General features: G+C 39.9%; 1 protein-coding gene across 1 annotated transcript; it reads right to left on the reverse strand.

Annotated features, from left to right (window-relative positions):
• Positions 1-2,478: 2,478 nt before the first annotated feature.
• Positions 2,479-9,283, reverse strand: IL26 (interleukin 26). Its single transcript, XM_032778159.2, has 5 exons — positions 9,113-9,283; positions 8,599-8,655; positions 7,447-7,578; positions 2,651-2,716; positions 2,479-2,565 (listed from the first exon to the last, which is right to left on the reverse strand). Exons 1-5 carry the CDS (start codon positions 9,281-9,283, stop codon positions 2,479-2,481), a joined length of 513 nt encoding a protein of 170 aa, XP_032634050.2.
• Positions 9,284-10,092: the final 809 nt, after the last annotated feature.

The raw sequence follows: 10,092 nt of genomic DNA on the forward strand, positions 1-10,092 counted from the left end.
GGGGCAAGCAATTTTGGGGGCCCCTTCCGTAAAAAAAGTTGAAATACTATAGAATACTATATTCTTGTGGGGGCCTGGGGCAAATTTCCCCATTCCCCCCGCCCCGGGCAGCCCTAAGGGTGGGGCCAGGAGTGGAGCCAAGGCTGGCAGCCGGGACCCCAGGCACTGGGCTGGGAATGGAGCCCTGGGCACAGGACCAGGAGCCGGAGCCGGGACCTGGAGCGGAGCTGTGGCGCTCCCTCCTTGCACCCGACACTCCTATGGGCTTGTCTGTGCCCCATCCCTGCATGTTCCTCTGTGACCCCCTGGAGGGAGCTATCATAAGCATCTTTCCCAATTCTGAACCTTAGCGTCCAAAATGTGGGTGCCTAGCATGAACCTCCAAGCTTAATTATTAGCTTGGATCTTATCTCGCTGCCACCAGACAGGAATTACAGCGCCTGCCTCGCTCTGGTCCCCCAAACTTTCCCTGGGGGACCCCAAGACTCAGAGGTCTGAGTCTTACCGCAAGGGAAATAACCCCTTCCCTTCCCCCTCTCTCTTCTCACCAGCCTTACCCTCTGGGCTACTAAGAGTACTGATGCAATCTCTTTACATCACATACCAAGAAGCATGTCTCCTCTATCCTCAAAGAGACAACCCCAATACAAGGAAACAGAAATGATTCTACCTCTCTTCCCCTCCACAATTCCCTGGTGCTGCAGAGCTACCCTCAGTAGATCTAACACGAAGAGCATTCCCCTTCCTATGTCCCTTAGCTACCCAGAGAGAAAAACTCAACAAGTCTTAAAAGAAAACTTTATATAAAAAGAAAAAAAAAGACATGAACATAATCTCTGTATCAGTGACAATACAGGGCTATTGCTTATAAGAAAAATTGAATAAACAGTCTGATTCAAAAAAGATATCCATTTGAAACATTCCAGCAAGCTACACACATGAATCAACCAACAACTAAAAGCCTATATTTTTTTCTACCTGTACTTACAATTTGGAAACAGAAGATTAGAAGATAGAAAGACCTTCTCATAGCTGAGAGACAGACAAAAGACTCAGACCCCAAATTTCCCCCCTGCTTTGAAAAAATCCAGTTTCCTGATTGGTCCTCTGGTCAGGTGTTTGGTTCCCTTTGTTAACCCTTTACAGGTAAAAGAAACATTAACCCTTAGCTATCTATTTATGACAGGAGCACCCCACAGTTTGGGGACCTTTGCCCTAAGAGAAAAAAACACACCCTTGGGTTATGGAGTATTACTGCACAAGGCAAGTTGTGGCCCTATGTGTCACTGGGTCAGTAAAAGTGATGTGTGAACGTTAGTTACTGTGCAGCTTGGTGCTGCAAACCTATACCACCATGTATTTGCAGACACCAACATATATGCTTTATACTATGGATTAAAATAATTTTGAATTCCTGATTAGTCTCCAGTGGGAATTTTTTAAAATACACCTCTGCCTCAATATAACACCCCCCGATATAACACAAATTTGGATATAAAGATGTAAAGCAATGCTCTAGGAGGGGGCGGAGCTGGGACTCTGGTGCATCAAAGCAAGTCCGTTATAACATGGTTTCACCTATAACATGGTAAGATTTTTTGGCTCCCGAAGATAGTGTTATATTGAGGTAGAGGTGTATGTATAGTCAGTTCTGTTTCAGACTAGAGCTCTTTCTTAATTATACAGTATATGAAAGATTCATTGTAAATCCTTAGCCTCATTTTAATTATACTTACACTTAGGCTAAATTTACCTTGCAAACCCAATCTCCCAGATCAGTAATTGTATTAATTTATTTATCGTCTCTGCATTCCATGCTGTGATATGCTTTCTGCATTGCGTCATTTCAGTGATAGTTAGCAGCATCTCAAAGAACACGCATGAGGAATAGGTAGATATTTTGTCATTAACAATGGTATATGTTTATTAGACATCATGAAGTACCTTAAATTAACAGTAACGACAAACACTTAACGTCTCATTTACATATATAACATTACACACCAGCAGTGTCTACATCTGTAACAAAGCACAAAAGTAAGTCTTAAAGACAGTTGCCAGTGAGGTAATTAGAACCACTTGTGCTGAAACTAAAATCACTAGATATGGCGCTTTATCCCGAAGTACAAAGCAACGAGTGAAGTACTAGCAAGGGCTATGTCAGCTGCCATGGTACTGTACTAATTTGCTGGTACTGCTCCTGGAATGTATGGTCTTTGGGTGGAACTTTCAAAAGTGCTCCAGGTAGGCCTAAATTTTCTCCCACCATTGACTTCAATGGGAACAGTTAGACCAAGTCTGAGCGCTCTTGGAAACCCCAGCCTTGATGACGTTATGGACCAAAGCCGCTTTTTCAGTGTGATACAATTACTGACAGGCTGATTGCATAATCCTCTTTCTGATGACTTGCAGTGCTTTTTTGTTTTGATTAGCGTGCACAGGATGGTGGCATTTTCCTTGTGTCATTTTCCTTGACTTTTATTTGATCGTTTCTATGTAAGTCTGAATCCAGTGAAGGAGAATATCAAGTTCACTGATGGCTTTGTAGATGCCCTTTTCTCCAAGCTGTCAGTAAGAGAAAGATGTTAGAAGCAGAAGTCAGCCATGTTTTCAAATAGTGCAACTTTGAAATCAACTACCAGAGCTTTACCTTATCAAACGTTTTCTTTATTTTTTTGACAGCTGTAGTTACTCTAGTGGTTGGAGCACACGGTAGCTGAAGGGACAAGAAGAAAATCAGAAGAACTTGAAATATGAAGTCTAGTGTAAGCAACTGATAATAAGTAAGAACAGAGCCTGTCATATGGCCTCCTCGGGGCTCCTGATACAGATATGTAAAGGTGGCAACGTTTAGGTCATACTTGCTGTTGTAAATGAGTGAGTTTATATAAGCTTTTGGAAGATATGTCAGCACACTCGGGAAAGCTGTAAAATATAAAACAGTGAAACTTGTACAAGGGGCCACTCACATTGGGAACCTCCTTCTTTTAAGAGCCCTCTGCAAAGTAGTGAGTGCAATTCTGTTCCCTGACATGGTTACTTAAAACGGGTTTAAAGCTACTTACAAAGTTAATTTACATTTCCGTGTGGAATTTTTAATGATTGTTCTTCCCATTTTTAGTGCTAATTAACAGCCCAATTCTGCAATCTTTAAGTGCAAACTTTCAATTCCCGTTGAAGTCACAGGGAGTTTTGTCAGAATAAAACCTGACAACCATTTTCTCCTGTAACTAAATCTTGCAAGGAAGCCATAGATGTAAGTGTCAAGTAGTGGTGTCCGATCAGCCACATGTGGATATCTGAAAAATAGATTTATGTAATTCCTGAAGGATCAAAATGAAGCTGGGTGTGGAGAGAAAGGGTTTATTTAGTCTAACCCATACTGTAAAAACTAAAGATTGGGATTCAGTAAGATACTGGTCCAGCATATTGCTTTTATCATTCTGAATGTTTTTTAATTCCCTTCTGCAGCTTACGGTGCCTTCTGCAGTGACCTTTATGGCATCAGTCAGCAGATGGGGCCCTAGAGCACTGGCAGCAACATTAGAGAAAGAAAGCAAACGTAAAGACTTGCTACCTTTGACTCTTCAGAAAAAACTGTCAAAACGGCTCATCTGCTGGAGTTAAATAGTGAATGAGCCTGTTCCAGGAGTAAGGTCCTGCTCATCATAAAGAGGGCAAAATCAGGAGCTTTATTTAGAAGGATGAAGAGCTGAGCAGCTGGTGCCTGAACCTATGGTTCCAGGGAGCCTGTGTGATGCTTAGATCACTGAGCCATCCCTGTTGAGTTGGCTGTAATTCTTTGACTGAACTGAAATTTAGGGTCAGGGAGTGTTGTTTATGCTGTGTCTGCAAATCAGCTGGCACAATGGAACTCCAAACCTCACTGGCACCTCCGAGTGCTACCACAATACAAATAATAAGAATGTGGACGGATTAACTTGATAGCAAAGTAGGGAGTCCAGGTTTGGAATTTGTGCAGCAGACTAGAAGAGAAACTTAAGAGGAGACTCACTCTCCCAAAGAGCACACACACACAAAAAAGACCCCCATATACAAATCACAGAGCTGCCAAAGTCAGGAGCGTGAAGCCATTGACAGTGTCTTTTACTAGCAATGTTCATTTTAAAAGAAGTTTTCCAAGTGATTTGAAAATTATTTTAAAAATTGGGACACTCTGACTAAAGAGCTCTACTACTCTCCACTCAGGTTTAAATCTTTTGTGATGTCATAGTCCCACTAATCCTCATCCCTTCTAGGAGTTCTCCTGCAAAAGAGGAAGTCAAGATCTGATATATCTTATAAACAAATCAAGCAAAAAACTACTGAATCTAGATTGCATTTAACCATTATCAGAGGTGCCTTGGAAAGTGAAAATGTAAACAAAAGCTACTTTAATGGATAATGCTATAACTTTTCTATACAAAATATTTAAATATTTCTTTTTAGGGTTTTTTTAGGCAAATTAGTCATGATTCTTTGTACTTTTAAACAGTGATACAGTATGCCACAGAACTAATGCATCCAAAAGAGACCACACTGAGTTTATTTATTTAAATGACTGTTCATAGATTCATAGAGTCCAAAGCCAGAAGGGACCATTGTGATCCTCTAATGTGACCTTCTGTGAATTACCATAGAACTGTCCCAAAATAATTTCTAGAGAATAATTCTGCCCCAAGTGTTCATACATATTATACACACTGTTCTTTCCACCTACTGGGAAAGTGAGCTCTCTGTATGTTTAGGTGGATTTATGTTTGGGCTGTGGTGTAAGATCTGCTAGTGAGTCTGAAATTAAATTGCAACCATTCAAATCATGCAATGAATTTGTTGGACTTGGGGGCACTGTTCAAATATAGGATAAAATTTTCAAAAGCGTTAAGTGACATAGGAGCCTAAATCCATTTCCAAAAGAGATTTAGGCACTGGGGAACACATCTCTTTGAAATAAATGGGAATGAGGTTCCTCAGTACCTAAGTCACTTTTGAAAGTGAGATTTGGTCTCTTAAATCACATAGAGGCTTGTGAAAAAATTTCCCATAGCCTACTGGACAATGACTTGAGCTGATGGTGTAAGAAACAGAATGATAATATAGAGCACATTATTTGGCAATGCCTTTATATCAGAAATATTTGGTCAAAAATATAAGTTTTTATATATAGTATGGAATCATATGTTACTAAGTCAGAACTATCTTAGCTATATGATTCTTCTGGAGTACCTGGGACTATACAAGATGCTTGTTTGATGATGAATTACTATTGCCTTGGTTGTCCAAAGAATTTGATTCCCAAAAGGTGGTACCATCGTTGTGTGCCACTCCTCCGTGATCAGTATGTTGACATGGAAGAAATTCCTTCTTATGAGCATCTTATACATAAGACATTTTTCCTTTTTATGATTTATATCTTATCTAAAGGAGGCAACAGATGTGCAAATAAGAGGATCATGAGATTGCTAAGCTATTTGGGGATGAAGCACTATAGCAATCCAGGACTTTGTGTAAAGTATTCTTTGGTTTTATTCTTTGTCCACATTTTATGTTATTCTTGCATATGGTTTTGTATTTGATTTAAAATCAGTATAGCATTTATTTTTTAAAGTGCTATTGAAATGACAAAAATGAGAAATCTTGCCCTATAGTAAATTCTGAAAGCTAATATTAAATCTTTTCTCAAATACCTGTTTTTTTTCTAGTAAAAGAGAGGAGGAGTTCTCCCTTCTATTAATATTTTTTCAGTACAATTCCTGTCAATTTCCAGAAATATATACTCTAACATATTTAGATTTTTATCTAGTAAGCACTGGCTCTAAATGAGCATTACAACACAAAACCCAGTGTATCTTGTCTATATAGTTATACAGTACAGGATCCAAGTTATTTGTAGGTTAGAGTGTACTACAGGTTGCAAAGAGTGCAATTATTTAGTAGTAATTGATATTCATAATTCAGCCATTGCTGGTAGTTTGAGTTTCTTGGAATGTGTTGGTGCCTTTAATGGTATAATTGATTTTCAGAAAAAACAGTGGAATTTCTTTACATTTTAAATACAATATGGCAAATTGCACATGTGAAAGACATCAAATTAGGGCACACTACGTAATGGGTGTTCATGCATGTATGTATGAATGTAGTGTATCTATATATATATATATATATTTTTTAAAAAAAGCTATAACATACAAAAACCTGGGATGTCCTTAACTATAGAGTCTGCGTACTGGTGGGGGTTTTCCCATTGATATTTTAATGTTTTCACATGGTACAAATATGTAGAATGTGTTTTAGTTGAGCTGTAATGCTGCAAGGGCTTCTCTATACCTGATTATTTTGTACTGCAAATATTAATGTCAAACTAACATCTACTTCTTATACTTTTATTAATAGATATAATTAGATACATTTTGATTCTATAACTTGTGTCATACATTTCTCCCCTCTTTCATTCCTTATCTGTACATAAACAGCTTGTCATTTCCAGGGGTGCTGGAACAATTTGTACAGTGGGGGGGGCGGTGATGAGAGCCATTGAACCAAACTGTAAACCCTGGATATGGTGGAAACCATGTCAAGCCTGGGGGTGCTGTGGCACCTCCTGCACACCTAGTTCCAGCACCTTGGCCACTTATAATCAGAATCCTCTATTTGTGACACTGTGACTGGCAATCCTGGAAGAGATTATGACATGGCAAGGGATTGTGATTTCAAATGAGAGAAATGCAGGTGGAGGAGATGAATTTCTAAGGACCAAGTCCTGTTTTCATACAAATAAAACTCAGGAAAGTAAATAATAGAAGTTTCATGATACAGTCTCAAAACACTTTGAGATCCTTGTCTTATTTTTCATGAAACACGAGCAGCTGTTTCAAATGGAAATATTGGTTTTTTTGCTGCATTAAAGAAATGTGAGTAACAATTAGGCACTCATTAAAGGTACTTTGCTGAAGTAGGAACACATAGCAGGTATTATGCTGTGTGAGCATCTCTAGTTATTGTGGAGCTCAGTGGAGATAGGAGTCTTCTGTGAGGGGAAAACACCCTGTCTTCAGGCTTCCCTCACACAGAGTGTTTTCTGTGTCGGCACAAGACAACCTCCATCTAATCTCCAGGAGATTGTGGCATGTTGTGCTGGGGCATTGGCTAGAGTTCAAAGTCCCCCCCCGTCCAACTGCAGCCTCAGTACTCAGGTTGTAGCTGCACCCTGGAAGCAGTAGGTGGAGGGTGAGCAGTGCTAGCTTTAGGCATATGCTAAATGGGTGTAGTAAAATTTTCCCCCACACAACTGGGAAGCCCTGGGAATGCTCTGAGCTCCTCAGAGAGCTCCCAGTGCTCACCCAAGGATCTGTGACCCTGAATCACCCCGCCTGCTAAAGGGATGATCCAGTTCTTTTCTGGTGCTTGGGATAGCCTGGCTCATTTTGCTTCAAAGAAGATACTCACACAGTTGCTTAGGTTCTCCTGCAGGGTCTGAAAGGCGTTAACTATGTACACCTTGTCACTTCCAATACCAAGGCCTCCAAAAACATTTTTCACATAGAATGAGAGAAGCTGATCTCGAACGCTGCAATTTTTCTGAAAACAAAATAAGTCAGACATTAATTTAGTGTGAAATCGTCACATCAAATTTGGCCTAAAATTTAAGTTTGATCAAATTCAGCATTTATAAAACGCACAGGCAATAACAATCCTTTCGTCAATTTCTTTATCATCTCAGTGGACAACCATTTGAGCTTGCAACCAAGACAGTGCGATATCGTGCTATCCCAAAAGCAAAATACACCAGAGACTGATCATTAACAAAAGTACAATCAATGAATCTATTATTTTCTGTCCTAAAATGGAAAACATAGACATGGAGCAAATATAGTGAACCCTGTATTACATTATTTGAGCCAAATTATAGGTGTCCTTATGTGGATTCTCTGGGAGGCAGGAGTCCAATTCTCCTCTTTCAGCGCAATATGTGGGCGGGGTGGGGGGGATTCAATGCAGCTGTTTGGGATTCCTGATTGCTATATGAGGTCACTAGCCTTCCTGCCATAATACACACACCTAACCAGGCCATATGTGGGCAAGTTGGGGGCATAACTGTGGTCTTGGCTCTCAGATGAACTAGCTATCCCTGGAAAGTACAACTGGGGAAGAGCATCTGCTAGACTGTTTTCACTGGTGTAGCAAGTGCCTCTTTGAGCATGTCTTTCCCCCCGGCCCAAACACCACTACTGTCATCCCAATTATCCTCCCAGATATTATGCCAGCCTCTACCTTATACAGGGACAAAGAGCCTCCAACTGCTCCAACCTGGCACTATAGTCACTCAGCCCTTCACTTTCCCATTCCATCCCCCTACTCCCCAGTGCTCTGTGGCGTGTAAGAGAATCTTTTTCAGTGGTAATAGGCCAACGTGTTACTCATACCCTCAGTAGGGAGTTTTTCAATTTATAGTTCTCAGTCTAATATTGTCTCTCGGAATTAAACACAAATCACCAAATTCTCCACTGACCTCCATCCTGTTGATCAGCCACTCCGCCCTCGTTCAGAATGAACAATGCTCAAAGTAAAGAAGTGGAAAACAAAGAATCCAGATCTTACCATAAACAACTTTTTGGTTGTCTTTTTTAACAATCGTCTGTTCTTGATGAAATCTTTCTATAAAGAATAATGAATTAATATTAATTCGGATTAGTATACATCTAACCTTCTCCTTCAGACCAGAAAGAGGAAAGATGGACTTTTTGTTCTGAGTTTGTATAGCACCTAACACAATGGGGTCCTGGGCCATGGCTGGGGCTCCTAGGTGCTATGGGAATGCAAATAAATAATAATAATTATGAATACTTAGGACTAGAAGTCAGGAGATCTGAGTTTTGTTCCCAACTCTGCCACACACTTCCTCCATGGTCTCAGGAAAATCATTTAACCTGTCTATGCCCCTCATTTTACCCATCTTTAAAACTGGGCTAACAATACTGTCCGATCTCATGGCAGTCTAGTGAGGATTAATCTATTAAAATTTCCAGGTGCTCAGATACTCTGATGCCACAGAAACATCTGTCACTAAGTAAAAATGAACATACAATCTTTCCAACCAATGGGATTAACTTACTGGAATAGATGCCTTTAAAGTAGTTGCCTTGACATATAGGTTCTCTGTCACTTTGGAGATCATTCCTTTTCGACAGCTGTTCTTGCCTGAGGATGCCTTTTTGCCTTCAGCAATGAAAAGACACAGCAGAACTAAAAGAAGACCAGACCTAAAAAGAGAGTACAGTCTCATTCTCCCCACTCCTTCCTGCCTCTGGTATAGTCACAGCAGCCTGTGGGATATAGCAAGACTGGTTAGATGACAAAGGTTAACCTAATTCTGTTAACCCTCAAAGCAGCTTCTCTGCTGAGATGTTCGTATAGATAATTTATTGCTGATGTGTTGATAGATCCCTTTTGTTGCTCTATTTTTATAAATCTTGCTCCACTTTCAGCTAGGTTGACCACACCATCTGTGACGTTTGTAAAAGACACCTCCATATTTACTGGCAATAAGAGCTAGGTTTCCAAGAAAGAAGAGCTTCGCGCACACTTTGAAAGGCTTCTTTCTTTTTCTTCAGTGGCCTACTGAAGAGAAAAATGGTTAAATTGGTCAGCTTGATTTTGTGACAAAAGCTAGTGGGTTTCTGAATATTTTCTCAAATGTAAAGGATTTCTGCAAAGCGTGATGGTAGCTTTTTCCAAAACACATGCCATAGTTTTAAACTATTCTGAAAACATTAGAAAGCCAGTCATTCCCAAGGAAATGTACTAAGCTGGCATCACACCTGTGATCTTGTATTTTAAGGATTCTGTTTGAGCTAATGAATTCTTATTGTAAGTACATTATGAAATAACCTGTCATAATAGAGACAACACCATTTATTTTCATTTTGAAGGTGTCGCTTTTTTGAAAATATGAAGGGGTGACAATGAACCACCATGAAGGATGTTATTGTGGTGGGAGTCACATCAGGGTGCTGTTCTGTATAGTTTTCCGAGTACTTTTTCTTAGCATGCGAGCACTGTTCAGTCATTAAAAAAAAGTTTGTATTTTTTTGG

This window comes from Chelonoidis abingdonii, chromosome 1, assembly GCF_003597395.2.
Source record: "Chelonoidis abingdonii isolate Lonesome George chromosome 1, CheloAbing_2.0, whole genome shotgun sequence".
NCBI classification, from domain to species: domain Eukaryota; kingdom Metazoa; phylum Chordata; order Testudines; family Testudinidae; genus Chelonoidis; species Chelonoidis abingdonii.